At 39.8% G+C, this 23,843-nt stretch overlaps 2 protein-coding genes across 4 annotated transcripts in view; one reads left to right on the plus strand and one right to left on the minus strand.

Annotated features, from left to right (window-relative positions):
- ANLN (anillin, actin binding protein) overlaps positions 1-10,505 on the minus strand; it is a 70,000-nt gene extending 59,495 nt beyond the window's left edge. For both annotated transcript variants that reach the window (XM_011950162.1, XM_011950161.1), the window contains exons 1-3: positions 10,264-10,505; positions 3,942-4,095; positions 990-1,304 (exon numbers count right to left, since the gene is read on the minus strand). In XM_011950162.1, the coding sequence (XP_011805552.1) occupies positions 990-1,304; positions 3,942-4,095; positions 10,264-10,281 (487 nt within the window). In that variant the 5' untranslated portion in view covers positions 10,282-10,505. The remainder of the gene's footprint in view (positions 1-989; positions 1,305-3,941; positions 4,096-10,263) is intronic.
- Positions 10,183-23,843, plus strand: part of KIAA0895 (KIAA0895 ortholog) — a 73,185-nt gene continuing 59,524 nt past the window's right edge. For both annotated transcript variants that reach the window (XM_011950155.1, XM_011950154.1), the window contains exons 1-2: positions 10,183-10,341; positions 16,298-16,367. In XM_011950155.1, the coding sequence (XP_011805545.1) occupies positions 10,234-10,341; positions 16,298-16,367 (178 nt within the window). In that variant the 5' untranslated portion in view covers positions 10,183-10,233. The remainder of the gene's footprint in view (positions 10,342-16,297; positions 16,368-23,843) is intronic.

Raw genomic sequence — 23,843 nt, forward strand, 5'->3', positions numbered from 1 at the left:
AAAAAAAAAAAAAAAAAAAAAAGAAAAGAAAAGAAGAAAGAAATGCTTCTACTGAGCTTGGAGCCAGGACATCTGCCTACCTTGAGAAACCTTATAGGTTTATTGGCTCCCACAAAGTCATATTTAAGGACACATGAAAGAAAGTTCTCTCAGGTCTTAGTGCCAAATCTCAAGTCTTAGTGCCAAAGATGGTTCTGCTTTTAGCTTGTTAGTCATGTAACTGGTAAGTGTTTCATGTCTTCACATGGGCCACTAGCAGAAGGAAGACTTTACAGTCTGCATTTAATAAAATGACTTTACTTTTCCCTTCTTTGTTTTTCCTTCCCGTATTTTCTCTTCACCTTGACTTCTTTACTTTTCTTGTTTCGTAATACAGATATTTTTATAAGTCATTTCAAGGCTTTTTTTTTTGGTAACAAGGCAAGCGATAAGTGAAATTGATCATAGCGTAAATAACTCTGTTGCATAATTGTTGCTTTACTTTTCAGGTACCCCTTCTGATGATAGGCTCATGAAAGGCAAGGATCAAGTCATTCCATTCGTTTCCAGCACTGTGCATAATAGGTGCTCAGTTTATGTTTTTTGACATTTTATTTCTCCCCTACCGAACAGCATTGCATACCTTAGTCCCTCAAGTTTATTTAATTATTGAATCCATGAAATAGGATTTCTTTAACATGGAGCTGAGGGCCAGCAATGCTAATGACACGTATAGTTTGTTCTCAGCTACTTTTCGTTGCAGATATTAAGGTAATGCATAAGATCCGGTTTCTACGAACTAGTCCAAGAACCTCATTGTGATCTACTTCAGTCTAAACAAAACCAACGTATACTACTGGTAGACAAACCATTTGCAAGCAAAGGATACTCAACATATAGATAAAACAAAAGCATTTACTTTTCATGAGTTAACTGATAAAATGTTTAACATACCAAACTGCATCTTATTGGAACAGATGTATGGGCCATACCACCTATACAATTCATACCTGTCATATCATCATTATCCCAAAGGCGCCGTTGCTCCGCAAGTTTTTGCATACGTGTTTTAACTGAGGAGGCTGCAGTTGCTTCCAATCTTGAGTTCAGCCCTCTCCTCATGCCCAGCAGTGATGCCGGGACAGCCACAGAATCACTGACGGTATCTGCTGCTTGTGGCTGCACCTGAGGAGACACAGGACTTGGAGAACAAGATTTTGCAGATGATGACTCAACTGGTTGTTTATTTTCCAAGTTAGAAACTTCTACTTCAGTGTTGTCAGAACAGCGTTTTTTTGATGGTGATGGTTTCGTACAAGATTTCTCTACATTAAAAAAGAAGAAAAAAGACATTCAAAATTTGCAATTTCTCACAGCATGAAAAACTTGAGGGTAGATACTTAACAAATTAATAAAACATCACCCCTCCCTATTCTTTTAAATGATTTTAGTTACAACCAGAAATATGTAAAACCCCATTCTCTTTCAGCAACTTAGAAATCTGATATGAAAGATCTTTTCAAGCAAACATAATTTATGGTATAAAAACCTTAATGAAAAGATATTTAGAGCTAAGCTATGGGGATGCAAAGGCATAAGAAGGATGCAATGGACTGTGGGGATTTGGGGGTAAGAGCGGGATGGGAGCAAGGGATAAAAGATTACAAATATGGTGCAGTGTATACCGCTCAGGTGATGGGTGCACCAAAATCTCACAAATCACCACTAAAGAACTTACTCATGTAACCAGATACCACCTGTACCCCAATAATTTATGGAAAAATGAAAATAAATAAAAGATATTTAAATAACATTTTCAAAATATATGCGTAACACTTTATATAGTGTTAAGACAATGGTAAATAAAATGTGCATACACACAGAATAAGAAAGCATTCTAACAGATTTTAAAGATTATATAGCCTAATCACCTCACCTTCAAATAAGAAATATCAAGCCTAGAGAAATTCAGTTACCCACCTAAAGTCATACAGCTAACTTAGTGTAGAAACCAGGTTTTCTGTTTTTGAAACTTTCTTTCATGGAAAATAACTAATAAGCATGGTTAGACGGTCAATTGGCTTGAGGTTTAGGATTACGACAGGAGACAGAAAAAGTGACTGAATTATCTGGTCAATACCAAACAAATTCACCAGTATGGATATTTAACATTTCATATTTCAAGCTTCTATGAACACCTATAAAATAAATGAAAAAGCCCCAAAATTAAAAAAAAAAATTATCATAACCATAAGGCATATTATTTCTAACTACAACTGAGTTTCAATATATCTTCTGGAAAATTAATATTTTAAAAGAATGTACATTTCATATTAGGTCAGTTTCAACAATTGCCTAACCAAATGTTCTGGCAGTGACCAAAGTAGTATCAGGGATAAATCATGATTGCCCTTGTTGACATCAACCTAAGTAAATATACATCATGAAACTTTCTAATCTATTTTTTCCCTACTCTACTTTTTTGTCTCTTTTTTTGAGATAGGGCCTCACTCTGTCACCCAGGGTGGAGTGAAGTGGTGCAATCTCAGCTCACTGCAACCTCGACCTCCTGGGCTCAAGTGATCCTCCCACCTCAGCCTCCCGCGTAGCTGGGACTATAGATGTGCCACCATGCCCAGCTAATTTTTGTATTTTTTGTAGACAGGGTTTTGCCATGTTGCCCAGGCTGGTCTCCAACTCCTGAGCTCAAGCACTCTGCCCTCAAAGGCAGAGTGTTGGGATTACAGGCGTGAGTCACCACACATGGTTCTTTTTTCTTTTCTTTTCCTTTATTTATTTTGGAAACTTTCTAATGTTTTGTAACTCATTTATGGATCTATTTACTATGAACACACCTAATAATTTTTGAAAGTGTTCCTGCTTTAACATGCAATACCATCTGGAAATACAGAATTATTCTAGTTTACAATTATCTAAAACAGTAAATGTGAACTTCTACCTCAACATCAAAATACAGTTTTGAACTTCTATCTAAGCACCCAAACACTAGTTTTCAAATACATAGCACTCAATAGTACAAACCCATCTCACAGGGAAAACAGAAGATCCTGGACTAGGGACAGGCCCCTATTTTTCTGGCTGAATACCATATAATATGTAATGTATTTCCTTCGCTCTCCCTTCAAAATGGATAAATGTATGAAAACTAATTCTTGTTCTATGACTAGCTTCCAAAATAACTGAGCTAGCCCCATATACTCTTCTCTTTAAAAAAAAAAAAAAAAATTGGTTTTCCCTCTGTAATTTTTTTTCTGTATTTTATTTTACAGTGGTATTACAGTATTTTACAGTCGTACTAAGGAAGATTATTATCTCTAGACTATTCCACACTTCAGGAAAAGACTAAGGAGGCTGGCTGATGCTGGCTGGGAATCCCAGGATTGAGGGAAGAGTAAGACTACAGGTAAGTTTGTGTTTGTGTGTGTCTGCTTGTGTTTAATTCCACCACTTCTGGAGATTTAACAACCTACACTTTAGAGTTGGTTCAGCAAATAGAGGGTGAAAAAGGTTCATTAAATGTCAAGCACTGGTAGTGTGCCTTCCATTGCCTTGCTGGTACCAGAGACACCATCCACACTCTGTGGCCAGCTGTTCTGCCACCTCTGGGATAAAAACCTACACACTACTGTAAGCATAAATGTTACCCTACTCCTTTATTTTTCTTCCCTTGAAGTTTTAAGGATAACTTCAGATTGGAGAAAATAAAGTTCAATCAATTAATTTGAAATATTTGTTAGAAGAAACTCTATTCCAACCCGATGGGTTCTAGGCCTAATATAATAACTCTGAAATAGAATAGAAGGCTGTTATTTCCCCCAGAGGCTGTTACATTTGTCTCCCAAAGAGCTTGGTTCTTCTATGTGCTAATGAAATGTCTGGGGCTTGTCTCCTTCAAAAGAAAAAAAAAAGCAAATGTTATTTTTCTCCACAAAGTCTATTACCTTCACCACCAGAGAGGGGCTGCTGGTTACTTGCTTCTGAAAGTGGCTGTCTGGCTCGCTTAGCATACGTCATAGACCTTGGAGCTGCTGTGGGTCTCTCAGCCATTTTTCTCTGAAGATTCTCTCGCCTGGCACGGGTTCGCTCCAGCAGTTTCTACACAAATAAATGTATCAGTGTTAAAATGCAATTTTAATCAAAGGTTCATAAAATTGCAGTATCTTCTAAAATCACCAATTGCCACATAGGATGACAGTTAGACACATTTCAAAAGTGAATCCTAAGCAATTACGTCAAGATTCACTAAATGAGCACCCCAATGTCATAATTATTATAGGAACATTACAGGGGAAATAAAATGTGTAAAGTTACTTATATTAGATTTTTAAAGGCCACAAATTCTTTCTACTTTCATCAAAAGACAGAATCTATTTCTTTACCCTTGAATCTGGGCTGGCCTTGTGATCTGCTTTGACCAATAAAATATGGCACAAGTGATATTGTGAGACTTTTTAGGCATCAAGAGATTTTACAGTTTGGGGTCTCTCTGCCACTAAGTGAACATGCCCAGGTTAAGTCTATTAGAGACACATGGCCCAGCTGATGGTCAGTATCAACCACTAAACATGTGAATAAGGCCATCCTAGACTACCCAGCTCCAGATAATCTGCCAGATCACTGAAGATTCCTGCATGACCACTGGAGAGACAAGCAGAAGAACAGCCCAGCTGAGCACAACACAAATTGCTGACCCACAGAATCATGAGAAAACAGAGTATTGTTTTAAGCCACTATGGTAGGCAAAATAATGGTCCCTCAAAGATTTTTTGTCCTATACCCTAAACCTCTGAATATGTTGCCTCACAGGGCAAAAAAGACTACTGATGTGATTAAGAATCTTTAGATGGAGATAATTCTGGATTATCTGGTCAGGCCCAACATAATCACAAAGGTCCTTACAATGGAAAACAGAGAGGCAAGAAGATGAGAGTCAGGGAAAATATGACAATGGAAGCAGAGGTCAGAGTAATGTGATTTGTGGCTTTGAAGATGGAAGAACGGGACAAGCCAAGATATGCAGATGGCCTTTAGAAACCCAAAGTTAGGAAAGAGATTCTCCCCTACAGCCTCCAGAAGAAACACAATCCCGCTGACACATTGATTTGAACAAAGTAAAATCCATTTCAGATTTCAGAGTGAGACCCTGTCTCTAAAGAACTGTAAGATAATGAATATGTTATTTTAAGCCACTAAATTTGTGATAAGTTGTTACAGCAGCAAAACTAATACAGCCCCTAAAATCTGGGATGGTGGTAAGCAGCAAGAGATAAATAACATATTAGTCCTTTGAAAACATAAAACACTTCCTAAGAGGAAAGAAAAACAAAATAGTCTTATGTTTTATTTAATTAAATATTAACATATAATAAAATGGTTTTAAATTGAAATCTTAGCTATTGCATAAAGTCATGAATACTCCTTTCTACTGCAAATCAACTGATGTTCCTATTTTAAGTCGATTTAAGTAAATCTCAAACACAAGACCCTGTGAAACAACTCATTTTCTTTCAAATGCACACAACTAAAGGAGGTATGCAGATTGTTACTACTGCCTTGCATACTCAGATACAGTAGTTAGTACAGGCTGAAAAATTAAATTCCATTTGACTCTTTTTAATTCCTTAAAATAGAGTAACAATTTTTTAAAAATCTGAGTATGTAAAAGAAACATGAGCTAAATGTGAAAGAAGGCACACTCTCTACTTTTCTTAAGAATGATTTCTAATTTAAAGTTCATTGAAAAAAATGACACTTAATTGAAATGCTCTAATCACTGAAAAAATAATTTATGAATCAAATGGCTTCCAAAATACAAGACCTTCACCCATTAAAGTCCTTCAACAAATTCAAGAATAAGCATATTGTTTCACAAATCCATATATGTCTGATAATTTCTCCCATGATACAATATGAGAACTAAAAATAAAATACTAATCCTCTCAATCAACTGAACAAACTCCCTCTTGACGAAGGGGACCCCAGAGAAACCTTAAAAACTGAGTTCTCAGCCATGATGGGACAGGAGGCTGCATGCACCTTGTTATACCCCTCCTTTTGCTGTTTAGACACAATAACTGATGAGCATTAATGTTAGATAGAGATCATAAGACTGACAGAAGGCTCTTTGTAGCAATAAGATATCAAATTATAAACAGGATCAAGCCTGGGCAACAAAGCAAGACCCTGTCTCTGCAAAACATACAAAAGTTAGCCAGGCCTGGTGGGGCACATCGATGGCCCCAGCTACCTGGTGGGTGGGGTGGCTGAAGCAAAAGGATTTACTTGAGCCCAGGAGTTCAAGGTTTTGGTGAGCTGTGATCGCTACCGCACTCCAGCCTAGGTAACAGAGTGAGACCCTGTCTCTAAACAAATAAATAGGACCTAAGACCATGCCAGGCAAGGGTTAAGTCACAAACTCCCTACACTTAAAAAATAAACTGTCTTCTAAATGCCAAAGCTTTTCTTTTACTCTAGTAGCTGAACAAGCACTGACCTCAAGATAAGCAATAAATATTAAAATAATTGCAGCTCATCTGCCATCAGACAATGACTAACCCTCGTGCTCCACAAGCTACAACTACAGCTTTAATTGGACAAGAGATTGATTTCAATAACTCTCTCTCAGTAAGAAGACCACCAACCATGAATTGGTTCTGGCCAGTTTACAGAGGCTGCTCACTTGAATGCCTTCATGTCTCCACCTCACCTCTTGACATATAGGGCCCAACTGTAATGTATTTACATGTTAAGTCTTCATTCCAAAGTGAACATGGGATGCATGTAACCGCATGTTTGCTCAGTACCCACCCATCAGGACCCCTTTTGTAAATACTCATAGCTCTGCCTATAACCTGTTGAATATGTATACTTGGCTAACCCTTTAGGCATAAATCCCTGTTCCACCTTCTCCTCTCTTGAAGTGCCTGTTTCCAGTCTCTGCCCGAAGCTAGTAAATATGTTTCCCAGCCTGTCAGGATGGCCACACTGTAGATTGTAACCCTTTATAAGAAAGTCTCTGCTGGGCACAGTGGCTCATGCCTGTAATTCCAGCACTTTAGGAGGCCAAGGAAGGCGGATCACTTGAGGCTAGGAATTTGAGACTAGCTTGGCAAACACGGTGAAACCCCGTCTCTACTAAAAATACAAAAATTAGCCAGGTGTGGTGGCGCATGCCTGTAGTCCCAGCTACTTGGGAGGCTGAGGCAGAAGAATCACTTGAACCTGGGAGGCGGAAGTTGCATTGAGCCAAGATCGCACCACTGCACTCCAGCCTGGAGAGAACAAGACTCTGTCTCAAAAAAAAAAAAAAAAAAGAAGAAAAGAAGAAAAGAAATAATGATTCCTTTCTAAATTAATAAATTTGTGATTTTTCAATTGCTATATCTATCACTTCCCAGATATAACACTAGCCTAATTATATTCATTCATAGACATGCCCACATTCCATTCTGGTCAGTTAGAACATTTGTGAGTCAGCACAGCTTCAGTTACCATGAGCTGTATGTCACAACAAAAGAATGTGATTTTGTCATTCAAACATATATGAATGTTCTATTGCTTACATTAGATTCAAAAATTCCCAGATTAAAAAAAAACAATTAATAGATATGCAAAAACAGTTTCCTAATCTGTGAAATAAAGCTATAAACACCAAAGGTTATTAATTTAAAAGAAATTATGTATCTGAAATATATAAACTCAATAGCTCAATAAATGTAAGTAGCCCTTCCTTATAGTATATCAGGAATTTTAAAACTCTTTTAAATACAAGGTATATTCCTTGAAATATCACACCTTTCTTCCAACAGTGTAGGCATTTAAAAAAAAAAAACTGCAATAACATATTCAAGAAGATAGCCCACATGAATGAATCTCAGAAAACTGAAGCTTATAGTGCCTGAACAACTTTTGCCACATACACCCCAAAGTCATTTCTGACAAATTTTTCTAGGAGATTTCACTCATTTCCTTGCCTTCTTTAACAGAGTAGACACAATATAAATTAACTTCTTATTATTTTCAATATGCTCTAGCAGCTCTTCCCCAGGGACTTTCATTTAATTCTGGAAAATAAGAGAAATTCTACAATAAAATATGCTTCTGTTAAGTATTTTAATTACAGCTTTTTCTCTTTCAAGGTTTTTATAAAGAAAGTTCTGGATTGGTAGACTTCACTCTGGGTTTCTTTGTAGTAGTATTCTTGTACTGGGATGACTATCACCTGTGAGCAGAGCTTCACACTCTTGATGTTATGAGTAGTGAGTTTATGGTTTTGTCACCTGGGTGACAGTGCGAGACTCCGTCTTAAAAAAAAAAAAAAAAGACTGCCAGAATGGTATCAGCAACAGCAGGGAGGAAGGGCGATGCAAAACAGTCTTGTTTGAGGAAAAGAGAGTTTACCATGATTGTAACCTTTCTCAACTGGAGTTACCAAAACAATTAAGCCCTAATACCCTGGAGTTAATGTAATAGACTTATTTCCTACGTTTACAGGGTGGCATTGAATTATCCTTGGGAGAACTGAGAAAATAGTCTCCCAATTTTCCTGTGTACCATAGTCTCTCAATTTTCCTAAGTTTCTGAGAGGAAACACTGGTTGAGAAAGTCATTTTATACTAACTTTCAGTCGATAGACAAAGAACTGTACCAGTAGCTTATTTCACTGTGCAAATGTTACAAATGCTATAATTAAGCACCCAAGAGTTGGAATCAATTCAAGTAGTTCATTCATTACCTATTAAGGAAAAGACATCTAAGCTGTTTTTCCAACTGCAAGTGATCTAGCTTTTCATAAAATAAACCATACATATTTCTGAGCACATTCTAAAATGATCTAAACAGGTAAAGTTTCTTTCAATTGAGATTTGTACTACCTTCAGAATGACATTTTTAAGTAAAATGAAGTGCAATTTTCAGCCAACTTAAAAATACTTTGTTCCTGTCTGTTACTTGGGAGGACACATAGGGCTAATGATTTAAGGAATCCTATTCTAGTTTAGATAAAATACACTCTTTTCGACCTCAGTGTAAGTGAAAGGTATCTGGTGTATGACCAGCCCTATTTTAAGGCTAATACAAAAATATGCTCTCGGTTTTTCTATTAGAATCTTTAAGGAAGGTGAAAAAAATTGATGTATTGGTCCCAAGATGATTAAGAATTTGAAACAGAAAAATAGATTATGTCATGCTTGAATATAAGTAAACTCTAATTGCTGAAACCTGTAATTAATATCTTACATATAACTTAACAGAATTATAATTACATCTCCCCGAAAGAATTACTACTCTTCACAGCATTTAAGTTTTTGAATCAGTGTAAACACAGTTTAGGTCCACTTTGCAACACTCAAAAACCAACAGTTTGAAACTTGCACAACAGCCTGAAGAAAGAGGAACTGTCCTGGAATAAAAGGGAGTGGACAACTGGCAACAAAACACTCCCGAATGTGACAACGCACAGTCTCCACAAAAGCTAAAATCGACACAATAACGATGTAACCCATATGCAATCTCAAAGGAATAAAAGATGAAATAAGTACTGTAATGATATGCCCCATAAACACCGAAAGGTTTATTTCTTTGCTCTAAAATCGTGAGCTGATAGTTGTGGTCGGCACACTTGCACTGTTTCCTTTCAATTAAAACGTCAGTCCTGGGTATGAACTTATTCGCTAGTTAGCTGAACAATGGGATATCAAGGAACTACTGACTTTTTAGGAACGAATGCAGTGGTTTCTAGCACCTGCTTATTTTAACGTTTTGCTGTCATGTCATTAGCATCTCCTCTGCGAGCTGAGTGAACTCCGCAAATCACACATCCCACTGCCATTCCCCGGGGCAGCCGCACTGAGTCACCCGCCCCGGACCCCGCCCTGCAGAGCATTCCAGCTGCTTCCAGCAGGACCCGTTCCGCAGGCCTGCGCCTCACTCTTGCTGGGCCAGGACTGCAGAGGGACATGGTAAAAACGGGGGCTGAAAGACCTCTCACTACTGCCTTTTAGGACAGACTCAAAGCCTTCCTCCCTGAGTTTTATCTGTAGGACTGGAACAACAAAATCTCAGAGGAACCCACCAACCACAGCAGGCCGCAGCCGCGGCTCCTGCTCTGCATCCTCAGCCAATCCGACCTCCGCCCGCACACACTGCGCACGCGCACACACGCGCCCTCCGCCCTGTGGGGGTTCGCCCAGAGGTTGACAGAGGAAGGGGGGTGGGGGCCGAGAGCGGTGGGTCATGGCCGGCTGCACCCGCAAACTCACTCACCTCGGTAAACGGATCCATCGCCCCAGGCGTCGGACTACGAGACGATGGAAACGGTGGTTCAAATTCAGGAAGAGAAAAGTGAGTCTCGGCTCAGTGTGTCTCCTGGAAAAAACCAGGAGTCTGAGGCGGGGAAACTCTCCCACAACCAGTTGTCCTCTCCTCTCGGCTTCTAGTGTCGGACTCGGCCTCTGCAGCCGTTCAAATTTGAATTTCAGCGCCGAGCCGCGAGCATGCGCGCTGGGCGGAGCCGGGGCGTCCTCTCCCCGCCGCTGCGCTCGGTCACGTGGCTGCGCCAGGCCCAGTGGTTCCCAGGGGCGGCCCCGCCTCCTCTCCGGCGCTCTCCCAGCCCTGGCTGCGGGATGGAGGCGGGCAGCGGGGCGCTTCCTGCCCTCCAACCGCGTCGGGTTCTCGGCTCCACCCCCAACAACCACACATTCCGCTCAGCTTTAAGGCGATTGCTTCACACCAACCGCGTTTGGGCGTTCCCGCCTTCCTTCATTCCTAAAAAAAAGTATTAAGACCGGGAGTAGTGGCGCTTGCCTATAATCTCAGCATTTGGGGGGGCTGAGGCTGGAGGATCGCTTGAGCCCAGGAGGTCATGGCTGCAGAGAGCTGTGATCTCACTACTGCACTCCAGCCTGGGCGGCAAAGTGAGACCCTGCCACAAAAAAGAAAACAGGATTAAGACCCCTTGTGTTGGCCGGGCGCGGTGGCTCACACCTGTAATCCCAGCACTGTGGGAGGCCGAGGCGGGCGGATCACGAGGTCAGGAATTCAAGACCAGCCTGGCCAACATGGTGAAACCCCGTCTCTACTAAAAATCAAAAAAAAAAAAGGCGTGGTGGCGCGTGCCTGTAATCCCAGCTACTCGGAAGGCTGAGGCAGGAGAATTGCTTGAACTGGTACACAGGAGGCGGAGGTAACAGTGAGCGGAGATCACAGCACTGCATTCCAGCCTGGGCTACAGAGTGAGACAGAGAGCCCTTGTGTTTCAGGTGCTCCTAGCCCGTTGGCCTTCAACAGCTTTGTTTCCCAGGTCACACCCAACTCCTAGTCCCCAAAAGGGGGACTGCAGGCCTGGCCCTCAGAAAAGGCAGGTCTGGTGGGTCCCCGACACTCTTAGCCAATGAAGTAAAGCTAAAATTAACAGACTGTGTGAAGCGTTCATGCACAGTTTTTTATTTTAAATTCCATCCAACTGTGTACAGTGTTAGAGCGGGAGGAATTCTGACAAGCCCTCTGTCTAGTTCAATCCTTTTACAGCTGAGAGAAGGGACGCGCGTAAACGTTAAAGGAACTGGTCCAAGGAAATGAAAATCCCGTTCTGAGCTCATGATCCGTTTTCCACACTAGCTGAGGCTGTATCTCCTGCTTATTTTTTGTAGAGTGCCCCAAATTGTAAGATAGATTACATAATTTCTGTATCAGATTCATTTCTTCTATAACAAGTCCGTGCAGGTAAAGATGACAGTTCTTGATTTGTTCATCTGAAAAGTTAAGAGTGACTGTCCATGAGCTGAACAAAACAGAACTATTCCTCCCAACTAAGTGGTTTCAAAATGTATAATAACATGTCCATCTTAGCAGTCAGTCAACGTAACAAAAAATATTTACTAATATTTTTAATTTGAATTTTTGTATGATAGATTGTACGTAACCGAAATCAGGGCAAGGGGTAAGGGAAATATTGCTTGGGGTCAGGGCTCCACCCAGTTAGCCAAATCGGTTAACCCATGGGTTTTTTTTTTTTTTTTTGACCTTTGTGGGGAGTCATGGACTCCTTTGAAAATATATTAAAACTGACCCTCTACCTAGAAAAATGACCATTTAATCATGAACTATTTAACAGGATTTTGTGAAGTTCATGGACACCAGGCCAAGAACTTCTGATTTAGCCTGTTAGTATTTTAGTTTACTCATCTGTGTAACAGGAATAATCATCTGCCCTGATTTCCTCAGAGTTGTTAGGAGGGGCAGCTGAAAAATGGAGAGACATAATCCAAAAATATTCCATAATAAGACACTGTCTGAGTGTGTAGTATATGGAATTATTAGTATTTAACCCAGAATGTGTTATTTATGAACAAAGGAAAAAGATACTTGAATTTTTTTCAAGTGTGACAGGAAAGAGGTGTATGTATTTGGGGTGTGTCTGTGTGTGTATGCATGTTTTAAAAAAGTTGGAAAATGAGTCATTAGAAATTTATGTAGCTGTTGTGCCTTCTGGCTATCCCTATGAGCCTTAGTTTCTTTATATCTACCTCAACTAGATTCCAGTTAGGACTAAAAGAGGTAAAGCACTTAGCATAAGATAGCTACTCACAACATTTAGTGTATCTTCCCTCACCATCTCACTATCCCACTATGTTTTTGGTTTCTACCTTTATAATGATGATGATAGTAATAATGGCAACCATCACAATTAAATAACTCCTAAGACTAAAACACTTACTATGTGCCAGAAACTATGGTAGATATTCAAGTCTACTCTCCTAGGGTACTACAATTGTCTCCTACCATACCTCCTTTCATTCTTAACCCCTGGTAGTTCATTCTTCAGTTTCTAGGCTAGAATGATTTTTATCTTTTTAAAAATTGTGTTATATAACAAATAACAAAAAAATTAAAAACAAAAAAATTATGATATACAACAAAGATGTGAATAATGAAACATAACCATATACCAGCCACCTAGCTTAAAAATAAAACATCCCACATTGAAGTCTCCTGTGTGTCCCTTCCTATTCTCATTCATCTTCCCACTCTTCTGGGGTAAAACTGTCTTGATTTGATGTTTGTCATTCCCATAGAAATATGTATACTTTTATCACATCTACATATATATATCCACAACAATATCTAGTGCTTTATATGTAAATTTTATTTTCAGGATATATCTTTCTGCAACTTTTTTTGGCCCAATAATATCTTTATGGGATTTATCCTCACTAATAACTATAGCTGCATTTAATTCATGTTCACTGCTAAATTATATTATACAAATATACTTGTAATTTATGTACCCATTATCCTGTTAATTGCCATTTAGCTTATTTCCAGTTTTTCATTCCAAAGATCCCATGATGCCATGACTATCCCTTACATGCACATGCAAAACTTTCTCTAGAGCAGTATACCTAGGAATTAGTAGCTTGTTTCAATATTATTACCAGATATTAAAAATAAACTGCTCTTCAAAATGGTCCTAACAATTGATACTCCAGTCAGTAGTATATGCCCCTGGCGGCTGCTCTAGTTCCTCCCCAATATGTGGGTCCATTTAAAATTTTGCCATTCTTGTTTGAGTGCCTTTCTTTTATCACTAGTGAAGGTGAACATGATTTTGTATTTACTGGACTTTCAATTTTCCTTTTCTGTGATTTTTCAACTTTATATCCTTGCCCATTTTTCTGTGCAATTATTTGCCTTTTTCTTATTGATTCATAGGGTTTTTGTTGGTTGTTTACTGTTTTCTGGTAAAATAAACTTTGTTGGTTTTTTGGCTTGCCGATTTTTTGATTTTTTGCTTGTTTTTTACTTTATGATGTCTCAGATGTACAGAAGTGTTTCATGTAACTAATGATACACACACACACACACACACATATACCATATATATTTTCCTTTAGGGTTTGTGTTTTTTATGCCTTAAGAAATCCTTCCCTATCCTGAGATAATAAAGATGTTCTGCTGTACTTTCTTCTAAATATTTTAAAGTATGGCTTTTCATGGTTTTGTCTTTAAACTATCTGGATTGATCTTGTTTTTTATATGAATAACCAGTTGTCTTAGCAGCAGTTATTAAATTGTCCATCCTTTCTCTCATTGATCTGTAATGCCACTTTTATAATATGTCAACTTTTCTTTTTTTTTTCCCCCAGAGATACTCTCGCTCTTTCGCCAAGGCTGGAGTGCAATGGCCTGATCTTGGCTCACTGCAACCTCCGCCTCCCGGGTTCAAGCAATTCTGCTGCCTCAGCCTCCCAAGTAGCTGGGACTACAGGCATATGCCACCATGTCTGGCTAATATTTGTATTTTTAGTACAGTCAGGGTTTCCCCATGTTGGCCAGGCTGGTCTCAAACTCCTGACCACAAGTCATCCACCCACCTAGACCTCCCAAAGTGCTGGGATTACAGGCATAAGCCACTATTGCTGACCAACTGTTCTTTTTTATTTTATTTTATTTTATTTTTTGAGATAGGGTCTTGCTCTGTCACCCAGGCTGGAGTGCAGTGGCACGATCATAGCTCACTGCAGCTTCAAATTCCTGGCCTCAAGCAATCTTCCCATCTTGGCCTTCCAAGCATCTGGGACAACAGGTGCGTGCCACCACACCCTGCTAGTTTTTAAAATGTTTTGTAGAGACAGGATCTCATTTTGTTGCCCAGGCTGGTCTCCAACTCCCAGCCTCAAATGATCCTCCCACCTTGGCCTTCCAAAGTGCTGGGATTACAGTTGTAAGCCACCATGTTCAGCCTCAACTTTTTATGTACACGTAGGTCTATGTCGGGCTCTATTCTGTTCCACTGGTCTATCTACTCCTCTCCCAATATCACACTATATTAGTTATGTATGTTGATATCTGGTAGGGCAAATTCCAATTCGACTTGGATTATTATGCCTCATTGTTCTTCCACATGAATTTTAGGGTCAGATTCTCAAGCTCCGAAAAGGAAAGAAAAAAGAAAAGAAAATCCTCTTCTGATTTTTAATCCAAATTGCACTGAATGTATCACATAATTTGGAGAGAATTCGCATCTTTGTGACACCAATGCTACCCATTTATGAGCGTGGTATATCTTCGTTATACCTGCTAAAAATGTCTATAACAAACTTACATAAAGATCTGTAAACTTTTGTTAAATTTATTCCTACATATATTTGTTGTTGCTGATCTTATTAGTTTTAGCAATTTATTATAGAGAGGGATCTTTTTAAAATGTAAATTTTACAGTGTGAATTCCTTGTTTGGAGCTGCTCTATGTCTTTCATTGCAATTAAAATGATATCCAGTAATATCCTTATCATACCCACAAAGCCATGCATGATCTGGAGCCTACCTGCCTCTCTGAATAACCTAGTATTCTCCTAACATCACAATACTTTCCCTTTTTTTTCCCACTAGGCTCCAGTTTCAGGCCTTTTTTCTGGTCATAAAAAATGCCAAATTTCTTCCTGCCTCAAGGACTCCTCTAGATTTAGCATGTCTGTTCCTCATTATTTGGGCCTAAGCTTGCATGTGCTACCTCCTGAAAGAGGACTTCTTTGATCAGGTGGCCACCCCCGTCTTCTCTGCCCTCCAATCACTTTCCATTCTATTACCCTGATTTCTTCATCCCATTTGCCACTATCTGATATTATTTTATTTATGTATTTATGTTTATTATCTAGGCCTTCCTACTAGAGTATAAGCTATGGCAGTGCAGGGCCTTGTTTATAGCTGTAGCCTGGCACCTTCTGGCACATGAGTGCAGTAGATACTTGTTAAATAAATGAATATAAGAACAACACTTATTCCTATTTTAGAGATGGGAAAACTGAGATGCAAAGAGGCTAAGGGATTTGCCTAAATCATCAAAAGTGTCTTCCCTACTTATTTAAATAAAACACAAAACTTCCCAAGTTATTTAAATAAAGACCACAACATAATACATTAATTTAAGAATAGAACCAACAGTCTGAAGTAGAAATAACTAGAGATTAAAGATAACCCTGGAAAATGAGTATTTGCTCCTTCTAAGACCTGCTCTTTTAAACAAATGAAATAATAATTATGTCTTTTGCAAATAAAATTGCTGATAAAAAGGCTGAAAAACACAAAAATTTGAAAGCATGGACTGCAACAAAGACCATCCAAATGTTGTATATTTACAGTTAATTTTTAAAAATACAGTCACATACATTTGTATTTTATATTTTATACTATTTTTATACTTTTAAAAATACCATTTATATTTAATTTTTAAATTTTTAGACTATTTATACATAATTCACAAAGTAATACAATAACACAAATCTTTTTATTTTTACAGGGAGAGAAAAGGCCAAGACCTAATCATAAGGCAGTGGCAAGAAGAACTAAACTCAAGTTCTCTACCTCAGGTTATCTGGCTGAAGGGCCACTTCTTTTACACTTTTTAAAAATTATTATTATACTTTAAGTTCTGGGGTACATGTGCAGAACGTGCAGGTTTGTTACATAAGTATACACATGCCATGGTGGTTTGCTGCATCCATCAACCTGCCATCTACATTAGGTATTTCTCCTGATGCTATCCCTCCCCTAATCCTCCACCCCACTACAGGCCCTGGTGTGTGAGTTCCCCTCCCTGTGTCCATGTGTGCTCATTGTTCAACTCCCACTTATACATGAGAACATGCGGTGTTTGGTTTTCTGTTCCTGTGTTAGTTTGCTGAGAATGATGGTTTCCAGCTTCATCCATGTCCCTGCAAAGGACATAAACTCATCCTTTTTTATGGTTGCATAGTATTCCATGGTGCATATGTGCCACATTTTCTTAATCCAGTCTATCATTGATGGACATTTGGGTTGGTTCCAAGTCTTTGCTATTGTGAACAGTGCTGCAATAAACATACATGTGCATGTGTCTTTATAGTAGAATGGTTTATAATCCTTTGGATATATACCCAGTAATGGTATTGCTGGGTCAAATGGTATTTCTAGTTCTACACATTTATTATAATGAAGAAACAAGAACCATCAAAGGATGTTATTATATATTATTAAAAAGGGTTATTGTGCTTGTTACTACTCTCTACTATTAATGATTAATGATTAATGGTACTAATCTCTACTATTAATGATTCTTAGTGTCACATAGATTTTTTGTTTCTAGTTTAATTGATGAAGATGTTTCAGATTCCAGAGTGGCATAAATATATTGTGCTTTCTGAATATATTATATTGTTTCCAAAAACCAGTGCAACTAGAGGCGTAACTCCTTTATTCAATAGACTAATCTCAAAATGCATACAACTTTAATCTTTTTATTTTCTCATGTGGTTAATAAGGATATTAAGATAATTTATATTTAAAAGACCACAGTAAATCCTTTCATAAAGAGGAAGAATTATTTTATGTACTTATCACACTATACTTTTTATATTGATAACTTTTCTTTTCCATACCTAATTTCTTAAAGCTATTTTTATAAAACTTAATTTTTAGTGATATCATACAAGTCACTCTTAAATATTACAGAAATAACAGAAGCCAGTGTTTCCTAAATATCAGAGTCCATTTATTGAACATCAAATATAACATCTTAAATTTTTCGCCCATGCAAACAGGCATTTTGCAAATTTCTTTTTTTTGAGACAGACCCCGTCACTCAGGCTGGAGTGCAGTGGCACAACTCTGCTCGCTGCAACTTCCGCCTCCCAGGTTCAAGTGATTCTCCTGCCTCAGCCTCCCAAGTAGCTGGGATCACAGGCACCCGCCACCATGCCCGGCTAATTTTTGTTTTTTTTGTTTTGTTTTGTTTTGTTTTTAGTAGAGACAGGGTTTCACCATGTTGGCCAGGCTGGTCTTGAACTCCTGACCTTAGGTGATCTGCACCACCTCGGCCTTCCAAAGTGCTGAGATTACAGGCATAAGCCACCGTGCCCGGCCACAGATCTTCTTAAATTTGATACAAGAGAACAAGAGAATGTAACAGGTTTATTGCATTCCATTGATGTCTGTCATGAATTTAGTGATCTTCTAAACACTTCAAAAATTTCTCCTGACATACTATTTCCAGACCCAGGGTTCATTAATTCTTTCATCAGTCCTTCCAAATGTTGGGGTTCAGGACATTCACTTTCACTCTCCTCTTTCCTGCTTCTCACAGTCTGACACCATCCCGGTCTTCCTCAGTCCTGTTCATGCCTGGCACTTAATAGGCCCTCAAGAAATGTTTGCTGTTTGCTGATGTATTCTCCAGGACCACAATCTCCTTCCTTTTTTTTTTTTGGCAGGTGGCGGGGGAGGTGGAGTCTCGCTCTATCACCCAGACTGGAGTGCAGTGTTACCATCTTAGCTCACTGCAACCTCTGCCTCCCAGATTCAAGTGATTCTCCTGCCTCAGCTTCCTAAGTAGCTGGGATTACAGGTGCCCACCACCATGCCTAATTTTTTGTATTTTAGTAGAGATGGGGTTTCACCATATTGGCCAGGCTGGCCTCAAACTCCTGACCTCAGGTGATGCAACCTGCCTTGGCCTCCCAAAGTGATGGGATTACAGGCATGAGCCACCTCACCCGGTCTCCTTCCTATACTCTGACATTACCATTCCTCAAACCTTCCAACTGTACTGACCTTCTCCTCCCTTCTCATCCACCCACATGTATGACCGTACATGGACTCCAATCAACACTTGGAAATGCTCCAGCTTCAAGATTTCAAACCCCAAACCTGGTCTCCTGATTCTAATCTTGCCTCCTTATCTCTTCTTCAGGGCTGCTCACTCCTCCTAAACCTGCAAGTCACCTCCCCTCTCCCTTCCAGTACTAACTTTCAGTTCATTCTCCTTTTTCACTTTGGGCCCAGATTGAAAATATTATAGCTTGGGCTTTATAGCTATGCCCAGATGTTAACCTTGATCTCCTACCATAACCTTTTCTAAGAGGTCACATGCCTCATAAGTAGCTCAATCTATTTTGAAAAGGAGGCCAAGAGAAAAGGGAGTTTAAAACAAAACCAAAAAAAATCAAACCAAACCAAAACAAAACCACCAGCCTGGCCAACATGGTGAAACCCTGTCTCTACTAAAAATACAAAAAATTAGGTTGGTGCAGTGGCACGCACCTATAATCCCAGCTACTCAGGAGGCTGAGGCAGGAGAATCACTTGAACCTGGGAGGTAGAGGTTGCGGTGAGCCGAGACTGTGGCACTGCACTCCAGCCTGGGCTACAGAGCGAGACTTTTTCTCAAAACAAAACCTTAGAGCTGTCAGGGAATTTATAGACCACCTAATCCAGCTCCTTAAAATAGTAGGTGAGGAAACAAGATTGTGAATAGTCTAAGATTTCCAGAGCCTGCCATCAGCCTTTCCTGGGTCTCTTCCCAAACAGTGCCCATCCTCCTTTAAGCCTCACTTGCTCCTTCCCAGCCAGACCTCAAGAGAAACTATTTTAATACCATTCTCCTTGGTCTCTTATCCTTCTTGCAGCACTTAACTTGCTAATCTCTAACCTTGTTTGTTCTGTTTTCCTGGCTTGCTCAACATTGCCAGAAAAAGACAAGAAATTGAGCCAATTCCATTTCAAATTTATCCCACTGGACCATTAATGTTGCTCAGAATCCATTTGAATCATTTGAATCAGAATCCATTTGAATTCCTATCACAGTCTCGATCACATTTCCCATCCCACCCCTTTCCTCTCTGCAAATGACCTTACCACCCACTTTGCTTAGTGTTCAATGCCAAGGAAAGCACTCAGAGATTGGAACCCAATCACTTGCTGTTCATTCCTGAACAAACCCTGCTATTTGCCACCTCTATGGCATGCTCATCCTACTTCTACTACCAAAATGTCCTGCCCATCACCTTTGAATTTCTAAATACAAATCCAGCTGAATAGTATATCTTACAAGATTTCTTACCTAGTCCAAAGTGAGGTCATCTTCCACCTTAGTACTCAATTTGCACCACTTTATTTTGCCATTATTTCAAACTTACAGAAAAGTTGTGAAAGGTTTATGTGTACAGAGAGAGAGAGAGAGAGAGAGAGAGAGAGAGAGCAAAAATGAAACAAAGATTCCTGGATTCTAGGAATCATCCAGATTCCCAATATAGTAACATGTTACTACATTGGCTTTATAATCTCTTCTCTCTCTCTCTCTCTCTCTCTCTCTCTCTCTCTCTCTCTCTGTGTGTGTGTGTGTGTGTGTGTGTGTGTGTGTACTTACCATTGTGTTACAATTACCTCCAGTATTCAGTATAGTAACATACTATACAGGTTTGTAGTCTAGGAGCAATAGGCTACACCATCTAGGTTTATGTAAGTACATTCCACGATGTTCCCACAATGCCAAAATCACCTAGTGATACATTTTTTTCAGAACATATCCCTATCAGTAAGTGACACATGACTATACATATACACATATACTTATATACATTTACATATATACATACATACTCTGAAGTGTTTAGGGGGAAAAGGATATCATGTCTAAAAGCTACTCTTAAAACAATTCAGAAAAAAAGTCATACATATGTATATAGGTATATATATACACACACACACAGACATACACATGCATAGTTATAGTTACATAGTCATATATGTTTCTCTCTGTGTAGACATAGATAGACAGAAAGAAAGATAAAACCTTGTGGGTTCTTCTTCCTCTACCCCATAACCAAATGACTGAGAACTCTAAATTCTTCCCGGAATGCTCTTATCTGCCTGCGTACACCCCCCAGGTGATCTCATCAGCCCCACTGACTTCAAATTTCCATCCATGTAGTGGGGTTCATTCCAATATGGCCGAATAGGAACAGCTCTGGTCTGCAGCTCCCAGCATGATTGACACAGAAGACAGATGATTTCTGCATTTCTAACTGAGGTACCTGGTTCATCTCACTGGGACTGATTGGACAGTGGGTGCAGCCCACAGAGGGCGAGCCAAAGCACGGCGGGGCATCACCTCACCCAGGAAGCGCAAGGGGGCGGGGGATTTCCCTTTCCTAGCAAAGGGCAGCCATGACAGTATGTATCAGGAAAATCGGGACACTGCCACCCAACTACTGAGCTTTTCCAATGGTCTGAGCAAATGGCACACCAGGAGATTATATCCAACGCCTGGCTCAGCAGGTCCCACGCCCACGGACCCTTGCTCACTGCTAGCGCAGCAGTCTGAGATCAAACTGCCAAGTAGCCTGGCTGGGGAACAGACCTTTGCCATTGCTGAGGCTTGAGTAGGTAAACAAAGCAGCCAGGAAGCTTGAACTGGGTGGAGCCCACCTCAGCTCAACGAGGCCTGCCTGCCTCTGTATACTTCACCTCTGGGGGCAGGCCATAGCTGAACAAAAGGCAGCAGAAACTTCTGCAGACTTAAACATCCCTGTCTGACAGCTCTGAAGAGAGCAGTGGTTCTCCCAGCATGGTGTTTGAGCTCTGAGAATGGACAGACTGCCTCCTCAACTGGGTCCCTGACGCCTGTGTAGCCTAACTGGGAGACACGTCCCAGTAGGGGCCGACTGACACCTCATACAGCCGGGTGCCCCTCTGAGACAAAGCTTCCAGAGGAAGGATCAGGAGCAATATTTGCTGTTCTGCAATATTTGCTGTTCTGCAGCCTCAGCTGGTGATACCCAGACAAACAGGGTCTGGAGTGGACCTCCAGCAAACTCCAACAGACCTGCAGCTGAGGGATCTGACTGTTAGAAGGAAAGCTAACAAACAGAAAGGAATAGCATCAACATCAACAAAAAGGACATCCACACCAAAACTCCATGTGTAGGTCACCATGATCAAAGACTAAAGGTAGATAAAACCATAAAGATAGGGAGAAACCAGAGCAGAAAAGCTGAAAATTCTAAAAACCAGGGAGCCTCTTCTCCTCCAAAGGATTGCAGCTCCTTGCCAGCAACGGAACAAAGCTGGACAGAGAATGACTTTGATGAGCTGACAGAAGTAGGCTTCAGAAGGTCGGTAATAACAAACTTCTCTGAGCTAAAGGAGGATGTTCAAACCCATTGCAAGGAAGCTAAAACCCTTGAAAAAAGATTAGATGAATGGCTAACTAGAATAAACAGTGCAGAGAAGACCTTAAATGACCTGATGGAGCTGAAAACCATGGCACAAGAACTACATGATGCATGCACAAGCTTCAATAGCTGATTCGATCAAGTGGAAGAAAGGGTATCAGTGATTGAAGATCAAATGAATGAAATGAAGCGAGAAGAGAAGTTTAGAGAAAAAAGAGTAAAAAGAAATGAACAAATCCTCCAAGAAATATGGGACTATGTGAAAAGACCATATCTATGTTTGATTGGTGTACCTGAAAGTGATGGGGAGAATGGAACCAAGCTGGAAAACACTCTCCAGGATATTATCAAGGAGAACTTCCCCAACCTAGCAAGGCAGGCCAACATTCAAATTCAGGAAAAACAGAGAACACCACAAAGATATTCCTTGAGAAGAACAACCCCAAGACACATAATTGTCAGATTCACCAAGGTCGAAATGAAGGAAAAAATAAGGGCAGCCAGAGCAAAAGGTCAGGTTACCCACAAAGGGAAGCCCATCAGAATAACAGCAGATCTCTTGGCAGAAACTCTACAAGCCAGAAGAGAATGGTGGTCAATATTCAACATTCTTAAAAGACTTTTCAACCCAGAATTTCATATTCAGCCAAACTAAGCTTCATAAGTGAAGGAGAAATAAAATCCTTTATAGACAAACAAATGCTGAGAAATTTTGTCACCACCAAGCCTGCCTTACAAGAGCTCTTGAAGGAAGCACTAAACATGGAAAGGAACAACTGGTACCAGCCACTGCAAAAACATGCCAAATTGTAAAGACCACTGATGCTAGGAAGAAACTGCATCAACTAATGGGCAAAATAACCAGCTAACATCATAATGACAGGATCAAATTAACACATAACAATATTAGCCTTAAATGTAAATGGGCTAAATGCCCCAGTTAAAAGACACAGACTGGCAAATTGGATACAGAGTCAAGACCCACCCATGTGCTGTATTCAGGAGACCCATCTCACAAGCAGAGACAAACATAGGCTCAAAATAAAGGAATGGAAGAAGATCTACCAAGCAAATGGAAAGAAAAAGAAAAAAGCAGGGGTTGCAATCCTAGTCTCTGATAAAACAGACTTTAAACCAACAAAGATCAAAAGAGACGAAGAAGGCCATTACATAATGGTAAAGTGATCAATTCAGCAAGAAGAGCTAACTATCCTAAATATATATGCACCCGATACAGGACCACCCAGATTCATAAAGCAAGTCCTTAGAGACCTACAAAGAGACTTAGACTCCCATACAATAATAATGGGAAACTTTAACACCCCTCTGTCAATATTAGACAGATCAACGAGACAGAAGGTTAACAAGGATATCCAGGACTTGAACTCTGCTCTGCACCAAGCAGACCTAATAGACATCTACAGAACTCTCCACCCCAAATCAACAGAATATACATTCTTCTCAGCACCACATTGCACTTATTCCAAAACTGACCACATAGTTGGAAGTAAAGCACTCCTCAGCAAATGTAAAAGAACAGAAATCACAACAAACTGTCTCTCAGACCACACTGCAATCAAATTAGAACTCAGGGTTAAGAAACTCACTCAAAACCACTCAACTACATGGAAACTGAACAACCTGCTCCTGAATGACTCCTGGGCAAATAAGGAAATGAAGACAGAAATAAAGATGTTCTTTGAAATCAATGAGAACAAAGACATAATGTACCACAATCTCTGGGACACATTTAAAGCAGTGCGTAGAGGGAAATTTATAGCATTAAATGCCCATAAGAGAAAGCAGGAAAGATCTAAAATTGACACCGTAACATCACAATTAAAAGAACTAGAGAAG

The sequence above is a fragment of the Colobus angolensis genome, unplaced genomic scaffold (genome assembly GCF_000951035.1).
Source record: "Colobus angolensis palliatus isolate OR3802 unplaced genomic scaffold, Cang.pa_1.0 Scaffold302, whole genome shotgun sequence".
Classification (NCBI taxonomy): Eukaryota; Metazoa; Chordata; class Mammalia; order Primates; family Cercopithecidae; genus Colobus; species Colobus angolensis.